General features: G+C 40.4%; 1 protein-coding gene across 1 annotated transcript; it reads right to left on the reverse strand.

The window, feature by feature from the left end:
* Positions 1-1,365: 1,365 nt before the first annotated feature.
* LOC138208037 (huntingtin-interacting protein 1-related protein-like) lies at positions 1,366-18,370 on the reverse strand. The gene is made up of 33 exons (XM_069165676.1): positions 18,059-18,370; positions 17,609-17,672; positions 16,286-16,428; positions 16,123-16,179; positions 15,288-15,368; positions 14,324-14,400; positions 14,167-14,228; positions 13,864-14,004; positions 13,722-13,779; positions 12,773-12,848; positions 12,546-12,683; positions 12,344-12,466; positions 11,104-11,287; positions 10,916-11,004; positions 10,026-10,142; positions 9,836-9,934; positions 9,553-9,747; positions 9,250-9,360; positions 8,976-9,170; positions 8,743-8,890; positions 7,722-7,808; positions 7,524-7,631; positions 7,292-7,428; positions 6,948-7,058; positions 6,012-6,070; positions 5,907-5,937; positions 5,759-5,821; positions 5,007-5,107; positions 4,805-4,910; positions 4,219-4,342; positions 3,753-3,814; positions 1,985-2,731; positions 1,366-1,880 (listed from the first exon to the last, which is right to left on the reverse strand). The coding sequence occupies exons 1-33, from the start codon at positions 18,137-18,139 to the stop codon at positions 1,845-1,847; spliced, it is 4,011 nt and encodes a 1,336-aa protein (XP_069021777.1). The 5' UTR covers positions 18,140-18,370; the 3' UTR covers positions 1,366-1,844.
* Positions 18,371-18,403: the final 33 nt, after the last annotated feature.

The following is an 18,403-nucleotide window of genomic DNA, read 5'->3' on the forward strand; positions in this document are numbered from 1 at the left end:
TACTCCAAAATAAAGCTCCAAACTTCCGGCGACACGCTTCAAAATAAAACCACGCACTAGGGAGTGTGTTGCAACAATTTCTGACAGAGATTTAGGATTTAATTTAATTTTTTTTTTTTTTTTTTTTTGTATTTTATATATTTGTATTGTATTGTCAATGTAAAACCATGGAAACCACGCATTCAAAACTTGACTTAAAGAGAGAGTTTTTAGGATTAAATAGCTGTTAGGCCTCACTTCCTGTGGAACCAGTTCCCAGCTCGTGTTCAGGAGGCTGACACCCTTTACATTTTTCAAGTCTAGGCTTAAAACTTTTCTTTTTCATGAAGCCTATAATTAGAGGAAGGTTGAGATGTCCATCAACCACCCCACTCTTGCACACAAGTGGCAACCAACAACTGCTGTTATGAAGCCTCAAGTTTAACCTTTTTGGCCATCGCCATCTTGTTATTTTGGAGCCGGAAGTGACCATATTTGGACAAGCGGTGGATCTGACTCGATCTGATTGGGAACCCAATGACACAAATAAATTAATACATTTAAAAAGTAATCTATGCATGGCCCCCACACATTTCCAACTTTGGCCTGTTGCTCTATTATCTATTTTATTATTCAAATCATTATTGTTATTAAATGTGTAATAACTGTCTTTTACAACACTTTCAAAAAGCCTTTTTTGTGTTTGTTTACATTCTCCTATAATTCTTCCTTGATATTTATATTTCGTTGTTTTTCTTCGTCTGTGAAGTGCGTTTGCACCATGCTACATGGTGATACTACGCTCAAACAGAAAATAAAATTGAATTGAACGTGTGCTTTTATTCTGAAGGTGTTGATGTGTGTTTCATGTGCGTTACCTTTCTCTACCTTGACGCTCCTGCTCTCTGGTTGGTCCTTGTGGGAGTCACAGTGGCTGCTTCCATGGTGGTGAGATTGCAGTTTGCAGTGCGCATGACTGAAACAAGAGACGGATGAGGTCGCTGTTAGAACACATTAGAGCAACAAGGGACTTTAACTTGTTTTGACATATTTATAATACTCATATGCATTTAGTTTAACCAAATAATATGTATGTTTTCATATTATAATGCAGTTACAAGTAAATATAAGAAACTTTAAGTGTTTATTACTTGTCAACTAACACATCTGTCAACGTCTTGTCAACTAACGCATCTGAATTCATGTTTACTGTCCTGAGACAGATTACATGAACTTTCTGGGTGGTTCATGTATTCCTTTATATCATTTTAAATTTAACAAACAGAAGAACATAATCCAGAATACACAGGTACAGTTGATTACTGTGGGGTTGATCAATATTTCTTTATGCTAACAACAATAAAGGAGAGAGGAAGTTGGAAAAAATTAAAAGTTAGCATAAACAACTTTATTTTACATATAAGAGGAAGTTAAAGGCCAAACAATAGTCATTCATTGTTCCAGTTACCTTCTGATGTACTAAAGGTTGAAAATTCATAATAAAATGATACTTAACACTTTTTTTTTAAGTGCCAGGACTTTTCTTCTCCTTAATTAGGCCACAAATATTAACGCACTGTGACTTCATCTGATAGTGAGATGGATATTTGAAAAAAGAAACGGTGTAAAGGCAGAAAAATACTGCTAAATTATATATAATTTTTAATTAAAATCATAATACAGGCATCAGTGTGATTACAAATACATTTTATCGTCATTTTATTTTGTACATTTATCTCGTATGAAGCAAAAATAAAATGCTGCTGTTAAATTCCTGCAAAGTTTCAGAGTCAGAGATGAATTTAGGTTAAAAATCAGCATCCTGAAGGACATTTATTCCTCCGATTCCTCTTCTTCAGTCGGCTTCAGGACTCCCCTGTTCCAGTTTCACCTCGTTTGAACTGAAATTAAAAGAAAAAACTCAAAGGTTGAGTTGAGTACTCAAGGTTGTCTTCTTATAAAGCAGACGGGATGAAGACCAAACTCTTAACAGGAGGGCACTCACCACGTTTTTCAGCAGGTTTCCAGATTTGACAAATATATTTGCTCTCCTGGAGGCCGGTGTGGTGGACTCGGTGCTGTTCTGATTGGCTGCCCGAGGTTGGGAGGGAGGTTTGGGCTGAGCGAGGCTGGACGTGAGCGACGAGGGCTGTGACGGTGAGTAAGACTGAGGTTTTACGTAACTTTGAGTTGGGTTCGGGATGTAAGGCTGAGGCGGGTTGTAGGTCTGGGAGGGTGTGTACGTTTGAGGAGGTGTGTACGTTTGAGGAGGTGTGTACGTTTGAGGAGGTGTGTAGTTTTGAGGAGGTGTGTAGTTTTGAGGAGGTGTGGAGGTTTGAGGAAGCGTGTAGTTTTGAGGAAGGGTGGAGGTTTGAGGAAGCGTGTAGTTTTGAGGAGGTGTGGAGGTTTGAGGAGGTGTGGAGGTTTGAGGAGGTGTGTAGTTTTGGCCCTGTGAGTACGTCTGTGTGGGTGTGTAGGACTGAGGCAGCGAGAAGGACTCCGTCGGAGCCGGTAAGAACGGGTTGGTGTGCGGGAAGCTCTGAGTGTTTAAGTGCGGCTGCGTCTGTGAGAAGGACGGAGGCGCTGCGGCGGAGTCGAGCAGAGTCGGCGGCGGCGGCGGAGGGAAGCTGTCGGCTCCGTCCTCTTGGCCCTCGCCGGTCCCGGAGTCTCCGAACTCGTAGTGCCTCTTCCTCAGCTCGCCCAGACGGACCCGCTCCTGCTCCAGCTGGCTCTCCAGCTGCAGCACCTTCACCTGAGAGATTCAGACGGTAGAAGATCTGTGATTTCATCGCAGCCACATTAACTCAAATACTATACTGATGTTAAACTGGATGCCATTTTACACTATTATCGATATAACAGCAGATATTCCACTGAATTGTCTTTTGAAGTTTGATGTTGATGACATTTATTATCATTTTTGCATTACTCTCAGCTATTTAATACAACAATTTCTACATTTTGGCTACTTTTAGCCTACTACTTCAACCATCTATTCACTTTAAGTAATTTATTCTGTTTACTTTTAACAACCTCTTTCAATCATTTGTCCAAAACTTTTTAGTAAACTACTTTAACATTTTCGGTTAAGTACCTATTTTAAATCCTTTATTTATGAACTACAGTTATCAGTTTTAACCATTAGTTTGTTAACTTGTTAGCTTTAAGCTCCCTTTTCAACAATTTATCCATTATTTCAGCTATCTTTAGGTATTTGTCCATTAGCTTTGTGCTAACTACAATTTTTGCCTGCTGATAACATTTATTTTCAACTACTTGCTTTAAAGCTTTTTTGACAATTATTCATTACTGTTAGCCATTTACTTCAACTTTTATACATTAACTAACTACTTAGTACAAACATTTATCTATTATCTGTAAGCTAACTAGTTCAACCATTTATCCATTGGCTTTATGCTAACTATTTCAACTCTTTATTCTATTACTTTTAAGCTACATTTTAGATAAATTCATTAGTAATTTATTTATTTTGTTTACTTTTAGATATCAACTTAACCCATTAATTGCATATAAGGGTTTATTACAACTCGTTAGTCAACTACTTAACAAGTTAACTATTTCAACCTTTTATCCACTACTTTTAGCCAGCAGGCCGTTTGGACATCCCTGCTCACTCACTAGCTATTTTTTTTTAAATTTTTATATACACTCCCAACCACAACAAATAGCTTTCAAGTATTACAGCTAACTCCAACTTTCAATGAACAGATAATAAACAAAAGATGATAGATTTCTAGACATTTAATTCTTACCTGAGCCTCCATTTCCTCTTTTTTCAGCTTGATCAGAGACATGCCAGAGAAGTCCATCACACCTGTACAGAGAAAAACATCGAATCAGAGTCAAAGCTGCTCTAATCAACATTTTTATCTAAACAGAAATGCCTATGTGTAATAAATATGTAAAATGTTAGTCACAGTGAGCCCACAGATAATTATCACCCGTCTCCGTGGTTACTTTCATCTCTACAGAGATTTTGAAATTCTCGATCAGTTCAAATTATGTCTTTTAAACTGTACACAGACAGTTATTGTTTAGCTGGTGAACAAAGTTGAGTAATTAGCAGCTGAAGCTGGTGGAGACCAAAAACAGAGCGAAAAAAAAAGAGTAAAAGTTGGACTTAATTTATGAACTGAGCAGAAACCCAACTCTAAATAAATGGAAATTTAGTCTGTGATAGAACTGTGAAGCAGGGACTCCTTTGGTTCTTTGTCTCACCGTGGTCAGAAATCTGCTGCTGCCCGTGTTTGCTGGAGGTGACGACCACGGCCGCCATGTCGTTTACGTGCCGCGAGGCCTGCTGCAGCGTGGACAGCTTCTTGTTGCCGCGGTCAGCCTTCACCTGCAGAAATACAGCAGATATTTAAAAATATTTAACGAGGTGTGGCGGTCAGATTAAACCATAATAAAAGATTCCACGTCAAATTTCTTACCAAAACACACTGTATATTTAAAAAAAATCTTAAAAATTATAACATTTTGAATGAAATAGAACTTTAAGTTTTCAAGCATGTATTGTTTTAATTTGGGTAAACCAGGCTTGTTTTTTAGTACTTAACATGCGGATAGACATTTAAAACCAGTGGTTCCTTGTGAAATAATAAAATCGGTTATGCAAATCTCTATTTATGTTTTGTATTTTCTCTAATCTTTCCTATTTTTTTTTTATCATAAATTGGACAATACTGGATGGATGGTCATTCGTTTAAATATAGACATATGTTCTTCTGTGCAGGCTGCACGTACAAAACCACAAACAATGCTTCATTGGGTACCAGGGGAAAGTTTTGCCTCAAGTTTGTACCTTGGAGGCGGCGACGAGCTGTGCAGTGCTGGCAGCGATCTCGTGTGAGCAGGCGATGAGCTCCTCGTATGTTCCTTTCTCGCCCACGACGCGGTCAGCTGAGTCCCTGACAGCGAAAACGTGAACATGTACATACGTTATACAGTCTGCTCTTCTGGACAGGTGTCACGTGACTGATGATATATACGTGTTTGTGTCTTACAGCAGCTGCGTGGCCCCCCAGCCCACAGCTTTGGAGGCAGAGATGAGTCCCTCGGTCCAGCGAGAGTTTTTGGCATAAAACTCTGTAACTGACGCGGCACCCTGCGGGAAGAACAAGCACAGAAACATCACTGCACGCAAACTATTAGATCAGTTTCCTCTGTAAATAAATTATATGTATAATATTTTTGTCTCATATATTTCACTGTGTTCTCTTTATCGACTTTTAGGTTAAAATCTGATGATGTTTTAGGTCATATTTATGCAGGAATACATACAAATCTTTAGGCTTTTACAAACTTTCAAACACCTCTAATATAAATAAACACCTATACATTAGATTGTTAATTGCTACTGGAAACAATAAGGATTTTACTTAAATAAAAGTAACATTATAAAATTGCACATAATTCTAAAAAAAGGTATTAAAGATGACTCCGATACTTTGATATACAAAGGTGTTTTTTTGATGATTGTGACATATTATTACACCCAGAAAAGAGTATTTTCACCACTATGAAGTGTAATTCCTGTGACATGCGACCAAAAAGGTCTTTTCACGTGGAAGTTATGTTGCTTGATCAATATCAGCATCTGACTCCAGGTTACATCCAGATGCAACTTGGTATACTTACTGAAGTTATTTGTGCAGAAACACTCTCAGGACTTTCTGATTCTACCTCATATAATCTCGATAAATCCAGACCTGAGAGGAGATCTGAATTCATCCAATAATTCAGACTTTAAACTCACCCTGCCTCCTTCTGCGATGTCCTTCTGCAAGTCGGTCGCGGAGGTCACCAGCATGTGAACGGCCTGCGGAGGAGAGAGCAGAGCAGCATGAAGTCACAGCGAACAAAATGTCAACTGGATTTAAAGACAGACTTTACAGGCTTCTTACCCTCATCAGGTCCGAACAGGATCCCAGGATGCTGTGATGAAACGGACATAAATTGTATGTAAGCGATAAAGAGAAGCCCGATGTTATACGCAGTGTTCGTCTTACCTCTGGTTGACCTCCATCTTCACACCAGTCGTGTCCCTCTTCGCCTGATTCAGGATCTCCTGAGAGACAACAGTGGAAACAGATGTTACACATCATGCCAGGTGTGTATACTTTGTGTCAGGTTTATCTGTGAAGATGTGTTGGTCCTAATCAGGCAACCATGAGGACTCAAGGACTCAGATTTATGAATAAATGAATGAAAGTAACTTAGAGAATAATCTGTTTTGAACACATTGTTGTTTAGTTTAAAGTTTGTTTATTTAGCAGAGATCTAAACCCTGAAGAGGATCTATTTAAACAACCCCCAAAACATGTCTTGGTCTTTGAAACCTTTCTTTATAAGAGGGGCCCGTCATTGTAGAAGCTGATCGGGAAGTTTTTGGCTTATTTTATCCACACGGAAAGACTCCTCACCTCCAACATGTGGACACTGGATCAGAAACATCAAATGTGAAAAGCTGTAATTCAATGAAGGCATCTAAAAAAAAATCCTGACAGAAAAAACCCTACATGAAACAGACAGAGAATAAAAAAAGGACCTAAAATAGAGCCTTGTGGTGCTCCACCAGATACGAGGGCAGAGGAAGAACATCCTTACAGAAAAACACGAGTTTCTAATGTTTTCCACATGTATGACACATGTTTACTTCATGTTACAACATATGATAACGTGGGGAAAATATGTGGAAAGGTTTTCACTCATTACACTATGAAAATGTTCCACAACCACATGTGATCACGAGTTTTTGCACGTGAAATTCATGTGTTTTTTTCTGTAAGGGGAGATTCGCTGTAACTTGGCAACCAGTTTTAATGAAGATTGTCTTGCTTGAAGTGAAACAAGTGTGTGTGTGTGTGTGTGTGTGTGTGTGTGTGTGTGTGTGTGTGTGTGTGTGTGTGTGTGTGTGTGTGTGCGCCTGATGTGTGTGTCCTCACATCCATTCGCAGCACGGCCTCTTCGATGGCGGTGGACGTGGCGATCATCTCTTTGTCCACCATGTTTCCCAGCTCTTCTTTCAGCACGTCCTGACCTTTCGGTTGCAAACCCTGAACAAGAATCATGCAGTTAAAGTGGCAGCTGAACCCTGGGGGCGGAGTCACGATCTCCAAGACAACAGGACATGTATGCTCACAGTACATATGTATAGAGCTAAATTAATTCTGGAGGACACATTAATAAGCAAATGTATGTGGAAAAAAAACTCCTCATAGATCTGCTAGCTTGTGTGTCAGCTCGTGTTTCGTCTCGTGACTGTGATTAATCTGTGTTTCCGTCCCACCTGTCCCAGACTGAGGATGTGCTGAACCGTGTAGCGTATCGCCGACGGGTCGGCTCTCTGTAAACTGGCCTGAAGCTTCAGATCCTTCAGGTACTGCAGGCAGTGATTCGCACAGTCGCGGCAGCTGTCGGTTAAACCTGCAAACAAACCGTGTTGTTGAACTCTTGAACTGTGTGTGTGTGTGTGTGTGTGTGTGTGTGTGTGTGTGTGTGTGTGTGTGTGTGTGTCTTACGGTCGGCTTGGTCGGTGGGAGCTGCGTGCGACGTCGCCGCTCCGTTGACGATGGTGTCAGCGGCGAGGTGGGAGAACTGTGTGACGGCTCTCAGCAGACCGCTGGCGTCTGTAGAGGACGGAGAAGATTCAGATACACTACACACACACGCACACGCACACACACACACACACACACACACACACACACACACCATACCGTTCCTGTTCCCCAGGTACACCACGTGGCTCTGCTGCATTTTGTCGATAGAGCTCAGAGTGATTTCAGCTCGATTCACCAAATAATCTGAAATACAGACGGAGGAGTGATGAAATAAAATCACAAATTCATGTCTGAGAAAGATTCAGGATGAAGATTATAAAGTTATTTTACTGTATTAAGTACCGTATCAATTTTCATAACAGTTTTTTATATGAGTTGATCCAGAATATCTTTGTTTTTGAAGTGTTGTTTCAATTGTCACTAGTTTTTCCTACATTGTGGATGTTCACTGGATTATTGATCTTTTTATGCTTCCAATAGAATCAGTGTTTAATACTGCTGTTGCCAGAGGACGCTGTTTTCGACCACACAGCCATTCGATTAGTTCACTGCCACCGGTTAAATTAAAAGGTTGTACTGCAAACTGTGAAGTGCTTTGAGACCGCTGAGATGCTTTAAAAGTGCCCAATATTTAGTCTGGTTTCAATTCCCATTCAATTTTATTGTATTTTAGGTGTAGCGAGTCAAGGTACAACTAAAGTGCTTCCATTCGTTGATGCTGTTCGGCGTTGTCGTTATGCATTTTAAAAAAATCCTCATAAATTCTATAACAGTAATAAGAATTTTAAATAATAAAAGAAGTAATAAAGCAACAGCACAGTATCGGTTTGAAATTTGTTAAAAAGCTGATGGAGACTGAATAATTGTAGATATTCAATATATTTAGGTTTTTGTGTACAGGAGTTCATTTTGGTTTTGTCAACACTAACACTAATAATAACCAATTTAAAGACGTTGATGAACTTCTGATGAGCAGATTTGACTGTTAGTTAAAAGTTTAAAGACTAAATAATTGCAGAAAAAAGTGATGAGTGAAAAGTTAAAGCCCAAATATCAATCGTGTTTTATTCATACTGTGATTTTATCCTGATTCAGTGTAAATAAAGCTGCCTTGTGTTGAGTAACTATAATATGCTGAGTGTGCTTTTCTTTGGGGAGGGCGCAGACGGCAATGTACCAGGCGAGCTGATGCAGCGGACGTGGATGGGGTCGTCCAGTTTGGCCACAGCGTCCAGGACGATGCCCTCGGCCTCCACCACGGCGCACTGCAGCAGACAGAACTGCTCGTCCTGCAGCTTCTGGGTCAGCTCGCCTTCCCGGCAGGCCTGATCCACAGACACACGCACACAAACTCGTCAAGACCGACCCGCGCGGAGACGCTCGACGCTGTCACGCGGTAGGACGCTTCACCTGCTGCTGCAGCTGGGCGTGGAGGCTCCCCAGCTCCACGCTGCTGCGCTGCCTCTCCTGCTCCAGGGAGCTCTGCTGCAGCTGAGCTTGATGTCGGAGGGAGTTCAGCTCCGCCTCCTGCTCCCTCGCCGACCGCAGCAGCATCTCCCGCTCCGCCTGCAGCCCGGCCAGGTTGCTGCTCAGCTGGGTGCCGCTCTGAGGAGCGACGCGTGCATGAGTGTGTCACAACCGGTGCTTCATCTCTGCGACTAAAGTTTCCAGAATGTCTTCTCACCATCTCTTTGCTCTGCAGCGCGGCGTTTGCTCGTGCCAGCTCAGCGCGGGTCGAGTCCAGCTCTCGTCTCAGCCTGTCGATCTCCAGCTTCTGCTCTGCGTTTATAGCAAGCTGAAGGAAACATGAAAAACACCGTGGAGGGCAGACGCAGTTACAACACGAGGGTCGATCAGAACGTTCAGTCTCCGAGACTGCTCCTGTTGCTGATTCAATTAGAACGCTCTCTGAATTTTTAGATCGCACCTCGTACACGTTTCTAAAAAGTTGCTGTCATCGTTTTTTGTCTTTGTTTTTTTTTCTTACCTGCTGCTGCAGCTGAGCTCTCAGAGCCTCCAGCTCCCGGTGTGTCCGGTCTCTCTCCAGCTCCACGGAGGTCTGCTGCTGCTGGGTTTGATGTCTCAGAGAGAAAAGCTCGGCGTCCTTCTCTCTTGCAGAGCGCAGCAGGACGTCCCGCTCCGCCTGCAGAGCCGCCAGGCTGCTGCTCACCTGAGATCCCTCCTACAGGTACACGAAAAGGCCGAATATTTAAGCGGTTATGCTGGTGTTGGACAGTTTGATGAAAGTCATTTTTACATCCAGTTTTTACCATCGCTTTATTCTCCAGAGCGCTGCGGAGGAGGGCCAGCTCCGCTCTCTGGTCCTGCAGCTCTTTATTCAGCCGGTCGACCTCCTGCTGCTGGTTCATCTGACCGGGAGAGGAGACGCCTCGTCAGTAACCGCAACCGTCTTTTTTATATCAACACAACATTATTTTGATAATATGAGGAAGGTGTCACCGTATTTCTTCTCTCCTGTCGCAGACTTTCCAGCTCGTTCTCCAGCAGCCTTCTGGCTCTCAGCAGGTCGTCCTGCTCCTGTTTTGTACTCGACAGCATCTTCACCGTGTCTGCGTTCTGCACGTAAACACAAACAACAACAGATAATTATGTCTCAAAAGTAACGGAGGGAAACAGCTAGCTTGGCTCTGACAGAAGGTCAAAAGATCCAGCTATTGGCTTCTCTAATGATCACTGATTGAGATGTTTTTGAAGAAAAAAAAAGCTGCACTGGACATAGCTAGTTGTTTCCCATTGTTTGCAGTCTTTGTACTAAGCTAAGCTAACCAGCTGCAGCATCATATTTATTATACAGACATGACAGTGATGTCAAAGAAAGTTATGTACTTAAAGGTACCATATTTTCTACATTCAGATTTTCATTTCTTTATTGGTTATAAAACAGGTCGATAAATACTGTGAAAGTGCGAATATGCTCAGTCCATGGACTTCCTGTTAGTTTGTGATGTCACAAACTCACACTCATGTCAAACTTCCACCGTCAACACAACCCTCTGTCCAAAAAAACGAAAACACGAACCGGTCGTTCTGTCGCGAAGCTAGCGAGCTATAAGACAGAACAGAACCCGTTATTGGTCTGCGGGTGTGTCAATCAGAAAAGAGACGGCCAATTAGAAGAGAGGGTCACGGATATGAATGCACCTTAAAGACACAGACACAAAACAGCCTTTTGCCTAGATGTAAAAACAACACAGAGACGATTTTTGTTGCTAAAAAAAACAACAACACGCAAATATTTTCTAAAGACTGCAAATAAAAAAACAGTAAAGGTGTAAAACATGGGACCTTTAAAGATGATCAATAAGCAACAGAGAAGCTGGATAGTTTACCTTCTTCATCAGTTCAGCGTGGCTGGTCACCAGCTCTGCGTGTCTATCTTTGAGATGAGAAAAGCGAACCTCTGCTGCCTGAGCTCTGGCTACGTGAGGACGACAGGATGAAGAGGACACAAACACACTTTCAGCGAAGTTCGTCCACATTCGGAACAGCTCATACGAAAACACGTCAGCGCACTCACTGTCTGCCTCCTTGAATCCGATCTGAGCCCCGACGTTGGCCACGTTGGTGTTTCGTAAACTGCCCACTTCCATCCGCAGGTGTTCGTTCTCCACCATCGCCATCTGTTTGTGGGTTCGCTGCTCCTCCACCTCGGCCTCCAGACGGTTCACCTGAGCCTTTAGCTCGGTCAAACACCTCTGAGCCTGAGGACGAGGAGGGACAGGGAGGCATGTGTCACCTTTATTTAAGCAATATTACGCCCGAGGGTGATGCTTTAATAACGTCGTTATACAACGATTATACAACAAGTTACCAACTAAATAAAACATGTAATGAAAATGTATTCATGTTGTGGGGCAATTCGCTCGATTACCGTTTACATGGCAACATATGGGTTTTTTACTAAGAACTGGAAAACAATCAGTCGCGTCAGTAGACTCTTATGCAATGGTTACTACTCCAGGAAGTAGGCGACCCCTTTGCAACGAACCCTAGCAACGGAGAGGATTTCTAGTCAGTTTTATTGCTTTCTAGAGATGGTTTCTCAAACTGAATAAATACAGCACATAGAAACACTAAACTGCTCAGCTAGCTCAGTCTGATTGTAACCGAGATATCTGATGAAAAAAGATATCCACGGACTTGGGTCTGCATATTGCCACTTGCAGTTTGAATTTTTTTCTCGATCTCATTCCTTATTCTTCTTTAAAAAAAAAAATTGCTTTTTTTGGCGGCTTTAACATCTTCAAAAACTCATGAAAGTTGGTGCCTGACGCATGTGGAAAGTTTAGTGAAGTTTGGAGCATTGTTTGACCTTAAACATTAACTTCCTGTGTCACAGTGAAACATCAAACTTAGCCGCATCGCCCTGGCTATACTATATATATATATATACTTTATACAAAGGTGAATTTTGGCTCACTTTTTGGACGACATGCTATAGTATGGCTGTTTTTTTGTGCATATTTTGGACAACATGCTATACTATGACTTTTCTTTGATTACCTTTTTCTGAACTGACATGCATGCCTCAAGTTACTTCCCACTGTGAGGCAACTGCTCTAACACCGCTGTGTCATACTATAGCATGTTGTCCCAAATATGAAAAAAAATAGTCTCTTTTAGGGGATTTTTATTTTAGTTTTGTATTGTTGTTAACCTCTTGTTTTATTTGTTGGACATCATCGTGGTACTCCGTGTCTCTCTGTCTGCGTACGTTTGGCTTAAATTGGTGCTAAACTGCCTTTCCACCCCCTTACCTCGGTCTTGATGAGCTGCAGCTCTGGTTTAAGCACCTCCAGCTCCCTCTTCAGGCTCTCGTTCTCGGTATCCCTCCGCTGCAGAGAAGCGTCAGGCGCTCCCATTTGGCTGAGCAGATAGTACTGCCAGGAGGAAAACAAGATAAACGTAGGAAAAGAAAAGAAAAGAAGTGGGAAACTTTTAAAATGCACGTCAGCATACTTGCGGATTCTGAGGCGCTTCTCTGAACTCCGGTTGCGGCTCCACTTCCTCCTCCTCGTGACGCTCCGCGTTGGGCATCATCACCACCAGCTTCTTGTACTCGGCCCAGGCACCAGCTCGGAGGAAGTTTGGAGGCGCCTGTGGAGGCGTTATAAAATACATATGAATACATGTGCGCATCATTAAAAAAAAAAAAAAGGTATGTAGACTCTTATCCCGTCACTTACGTCGGGGAGATCTGGGATCAGGATGATACTTTTAAAGAACTCCAGTTCTCTGGCTCTGTCGAAGAACTGCGTGAGGCTGCACGACAAAACACGGGTTTGTTTTTCCACTGACTTCAAAACCATTTTTGCATTATTTAATTATTAAAATCTGTATTTATTTATTTTGCTGCTGTTTGTGTTTGAAGAATCTGCCTGGATTGTTTGACTTTAGTAGCGTTACTTTAGTTAATTTAAGTAACATGTTAAAAAGTCAATTCAGAGATTTGCTTCTAAAAACATTATAAATGTTAGAAATGAGTTGCTGAAAACACGTGAAAAGACTGAATCCCATGTTGTACTGGACTGTTGAGTTAGACTGTTGAACTGTTTCTGGTCATTTTTGCGGTCACAATTTGTTTGGGGGGCGGGGCTATATTTATTGGTGACTCCTCCCCTTTCACAGAAACTGGCATTAAAAAAAATGGTAAAACCTAGGGCCTGATCTCATAAGATCTCAAATAAAAGATACTAAATTTCTTGTTGTTTTCCAAAAGTTTGCAAATTTATATTTATATATATCATATTATATTTATATCATATAATAATATGATATAATATAATTGATATCAGGTGCAAACAGCTCTATTTAAATGAGGTGTTTGCGTGTTTTGAAGTGATTCCAGTCATCGACAGTTTGGAGGGAAAAAAGAATGACCGCAAAAGGAAAAGGAAATTTGATCCCATTGATTTAGAGTCATTAGTGGAGGAGGCCAATAAGCACATTGTTTAGCTACAGCAAAGAAACATACAAAATACATTTTCTTTTTCCTTCACATTTTCATATTTGCGTTTTACCATTTACTGGAAATGAGCTTTTACCGACATCTCTCACAATAAATCTATTATGGATTTTCACTGTTAAATAAACAATAAATAAATCAGTGTTTTCCTGATAAAACTGATGACCTACCCGGTGAAGAGATCCCGGAAACGCTCCCGATGTCCAAGAAGAACATCTGGAGCGATGCCTGTGAAGCAGAGGACGAGATGACAGATCTGAAGCTCCATCAGAAGAGTTTGATCGAACATAAAAACACGTGTTTGTGACTCACGGCTGTGAAGTTTGAACAACAGTATGACGGAGAAGTGGTAGAGGAAGCTGCAGTCCAGGATGAGCGGGATGAGAGGAGTCAGTCTGCACTGTCCGGCCGGAGTCGTAGATTTGGCCCCGTTGGCGTCGAGCTGACGGAAAACTTCAGACACAAGAAAAACATCAAACTTAAAGTGAAGAATATTTCTTTCGTTCCTGCTGACTGTAAAATAAATAACAACCTAAAGGATGAAGAAAAATATCCTTGAACTTTGAAACTAATTACAGATGTTTTAGTTAATAATAAACTTTCTGATGGACTCACCTGTCTCGGACATCTTCAGTCCGGCGTCCAGGTAATCCAGCAGCTCCTGTGTCATGTCTAAACTACAATACAATTATGAGGCACATATTTGATGAGAATCACTGCATTCACGCTGATAAACAACAACAATAAATAACTGTGGATAAAGAAAACTTACACTTTGGTCGTGTCACTTCCTGCCTCCCTCTCCACAGTCTCATCACTGGCCTCCAGGTTACCTGGAATCACCTTGTGCTGCAGAGGAGGGCGCTGTTGTCATTAAACTGTATATTTCGGTAACCAAAACAATCACATTAATTACTAAACTCCTTTCTGCAGTTTGTTTACATGAGAAACAAGTTGCTCGTTGACTAAAAGGAAGGTTTGTATCATATGAATACTGGCCTCAAGGTTATGAACATCTTATAAGCTACAAATATGTGACTAAAATAATATCCTCCATGCTCCTCCTTTCTATTTTCATTACAGCTGAGTGCCATTTAAAAATTCTTTGACCATTTTTTTTAACCACCAAAAACACACTTTCTTTCATAATTACCTTCACCCTGAAGATATAAAAATAACATGTTTAAATCCATGTAAAAAAAAGTTAATGTTTCTCCCCGAAAATGTGACTTTAGCCATTAACCGGGATTCTGTGATGTTTCATGAGATGTTATTCAGAATTAAATAAAAGAAATAAGCCCAAAGCAGCATGCAACAGAGGACAGTTAAGATATTATGGTGTTAATATCTTTTTATGTTCTTTTTCTTCTGTAATATTTCAGGTAAAAGAAAACATCAGAGGCATTTTCACACTCTTCCTACTCTCAGTCTCTTTGTCATCAATTGCATTTTATTTTTCTGAATTGTGCTTAACCTTCGGGCACACGTGCAGATGAGTGTAATCAATGTAAAAGTACAATAAGGGGGAATACAGTGATTTTTATTGTTAATGGTTTTCTTTCATGTTGTTTTTTTTCATTATTCTTCCGCTTCTAAAAGCTAAAAACAAGAAAGGAATTAAAAACAAACGGTTTGGGCTGTATAACATGTTCCAGCTGAAAAATAAAATACAAATTAGACTTATATATACATAGACATATACTGTATAACCCATACAACAAAAAGAAGTGCATTACCTTTGAATGAAATTCCATTTTGAGGTAGAGGAATTTGGCAAACAAGGCAACGATGTGACCGTATCGATCATGCAGGTTTCCCTGGAGACATATACAACATGATTTCATTACAATAGATAAGATAACTGTATTAATACACCAGCCTAACCACTAAATTTAAAAACAATAGACTCAATTAATTAGTTAATAAAAATGATGCATCTTAAAATGGAAACATAAACAGGCATTTAATATGAAGATGATATGAAGCGAAACCCGTTTGGTCAGAAAACAAACCTTACAACAGATTTGTGAAAGAATTTCATAAATGTGAACAAGCGGGTGGTGAATCTGGCTCGATCTGATTTTAAACCCAGGAAACCTGGCCCCGTCCACCTACAGCAGAAACCTGCCTGGAAATTTTTTTTTAGGCCTAATATCTAATCAATGATTAGACAAAACACTAGAGAAGTAATAAGAAAGAGTGACTCCCTAATGGAATGTATTTCATGAGAGAAGTTGAATGGGAGTCTATGGAGCCGGAGCCATTTTGGATCCAACCAATAGTGGCACTCGGTGGTATTGCAGTTTGAGGCACTTTGATTTTTTTTTTTATTTAAAAGCAAAAGGTTTTTGATACGTAGCCAAAAAGTCTCGTTTCATAAGCAAAATTCTTAATTCTGTGACCAAAACTAACAAAACTGTAAGAGCAAATTTGTTTGCAATGCAAATAGTTTCATTCTCAGTTTATATATTTTTACTTGTAAACTTAATTTGATGATTGCAGAACTGTTTTTTTTTTTTAAAATTATTTTGCTTGCATAATAAAGGCACAAAAACGAGGGCAGCTACTCACCCACAGGACGCCCATATCTTTCACGTTGCGGCAGTATCTGTGAGAATCTGCGACAGCCTGCAGACCAGACAGAGAAGAGGGGAGATGAACGTGATAGGGAGGAGTGGTGGAGGAGGTAAAGAGGGAAAGAAGAAGATGGACGACATGTAGGAGCTGAACTTACGTTTCTGTGTCCGTCCCTGAGCACTTTGTGCAGCAGGTAGCAGAACTTCCAGCTGACCATGGAGTGGCTGGAGAGGGGCAGGTTGAGGGCGTAGGACCAGAAGGTGGTGGCTCCGCCCTCTTTATAAGTTCCCATGATGATATCAGCACAGCTGTCAAGGAGACTCCCAGAAATACTAACTATAGTCTGTAATACTTTCTTTAACGGTGAGTCATGATCTCATTGGATTGTCAAACTTGTGTCGACTCATAAAGGAGCATTTCTGATTTTTAGCCATGCTAGCGACTACCGGAATTATTGTTATCTTTTCTTTTTTTTTTTTTATACAAACATTCATGGTCGTCAGAGGATGAAACCTCCTGACTTGGGTGATTCTGGCTTTTTCCAACTTTTACTTGTTTTGAAAAAACATCTCACCACCTATTTTATGTATTGGCACCAAATTTTGTACAGACATTCACGTTCCCCAGATGATGAATCTGACTGACTCTCAGGGACTCCCTAACTTTTCCTCTGGCGCCACCAACTAGTCAAAGTTTTCACTCATCTGGTAAACTTTCTCAACTATTACCGGATGGCCTGTCATGAAAATTTGCACAGACATCCATGGTCCTCACAGGTTAAACCCTCATGACCTTTCTGTAGTGCCATAGTGATGTTTGAAGTCTGAGGTTTAGTAATAATGTCTTGATCCCCATAAGATAAATCCTTGTGGTTTTTCTGTCGCGTCTAACTAACTATTATGGTTTAGGGTTTAGAGAAAATGTCTTGATCCCCAGAAGGTATATTTTCATGGTTTTTCAGTAGCTCTACAATGATATTAATGGTTAGTTTAGTGAATGCAAACTTTGTGGCTTTTCAGTGGTGTAACAATGATGTTATCGGTTTAGGGTTTATATGGTCTTAATCCCGAGAGGATAAATCCTCATGGGTTTTCTGTAGCCCCACAAGGATGTTTATAGTTTAGGGTTTAGTGATAAGGTCTTGATCCCCACAGGGTAAATCTTTATATATTTTTCTGTTGCCACCATATGTAAACAAGGTCTTTAGCAAATAATGGATAGATTTAAATTAGATTCACACATTCATGTTCTCCTCAGGATGAACTTTTTCACCATAAAAACATTAATGACACCTTTAAAGTTCTAAATTTTATCCAATACTTCAGTTCAATCTCTCCATAAACCTCAGCTGCACTTTTGTTTTCATCTCGTTAGCATGCTAACGAGGTAATTATGTTATCGTTAACAAGTCCAGTTTGTTTTATATTTCCATGAAATCCGTGAATCAGGAAACCTGCTGTTAAATGATAAAAAAGGATACTGCGCACATATTTCTCTTTGGGCGGTACTTCGGGTATAGAGACTATTTTGCTGATGCTATGAAGCTAAACAAAAAAACCAAAAAAAAACACCAGTCAGGACACAAATAATCTGTTAAAACATCTCATCTTTCTTAAAAGTCAACACCAGATTAAATTTATATACTCAAACAAAAATAATAAAAAAATGGATTTACGTCTGTGACGAACAAAACTTCCTTTAAATCCCACCAGTTACAGAAATTAACAGTATTTTCACTTAAGTGTTTAAAAAAACAACAACTTTATTTTGTATTGGTTTTAATTTGGCAAGGCAACGCCTACATCTAAAATAATAATGATCAAATGTTCCTTATAAAGAACAAACTAGAAAACCGTGCCTTAAGATAAACTAATTCACCTGGGCACAAGAAGTGACGCGTTAAGCCTTCATTTAAAATTAAATGACTCACCTGTTGTTTTCCAAACTGTTCCTTCTCAGCAGCCAAAGCTTTTTCCGTCTTATTGTCACTTTTATTCTTCGTTTTGCTCATGTTGTTGACTTAAAAGTCAGATGTATAAATCCAAAGAGGCTCCTCACCTGTGATCTCGTGCCTCTAAAGAACAAGAAGTCAGGTGTGTCGGGCGCACGTCCCCAAGGTACTCCTTTTTTCTTTAACTCGCTTTTTTTCTCCTTCAAATTAACACAGCATCCTTTAAATAAAAAAACACTGCAGTCCAAAAAAGGGAAGCAAAGTTTCTTCTGTGCGTAAAAACTCACCAGATGCTTAAAAACACACGCTGAAAAAACCCGGCCA

The sequence above is a fragment of the Embiotoca jacksoni genome, unplaced genomic scaffold (genome assembly GCF_022577435.1).
Source record: "Embiotoca jacksoni isolate LCO1_2020_lvr unplaced genomic scaffold, fEmbJac1.0.p SCAF_10, whole genome shotgun sequence".
In the NCBI taxonomy this organism is placed as follows: domain Eukaryota; kingdom Metazoa; phylum Chordata; class Actinopteri; family Embiotocidae; genus Embiotoca; species Embiotoca jacksoni.

Coding starts and splice junctions, on each gene's coding strand:
- LOC138208037 (XM_069165676.1), bottom strand. CDS start 18,139: ATGAGCAAAACGAAGAATAAAAGTGACAATAAGACGGAAAAAGCTTTG. Junction 7,059..7,291: donor ACATCCTCAGTCTGGGACAG/GTGGGACGGAAA, acceptor ATTCTTGTTCAG/GGTTTGCAACCGAAAGGTCA. Junction 6,071..6,947: donor AGGCCGTGCTGCGAATGGAT/GTGAGGACACAC, acceptor GTTGTCTCTCAG/GAGATCCTGAATCAGGCGAA.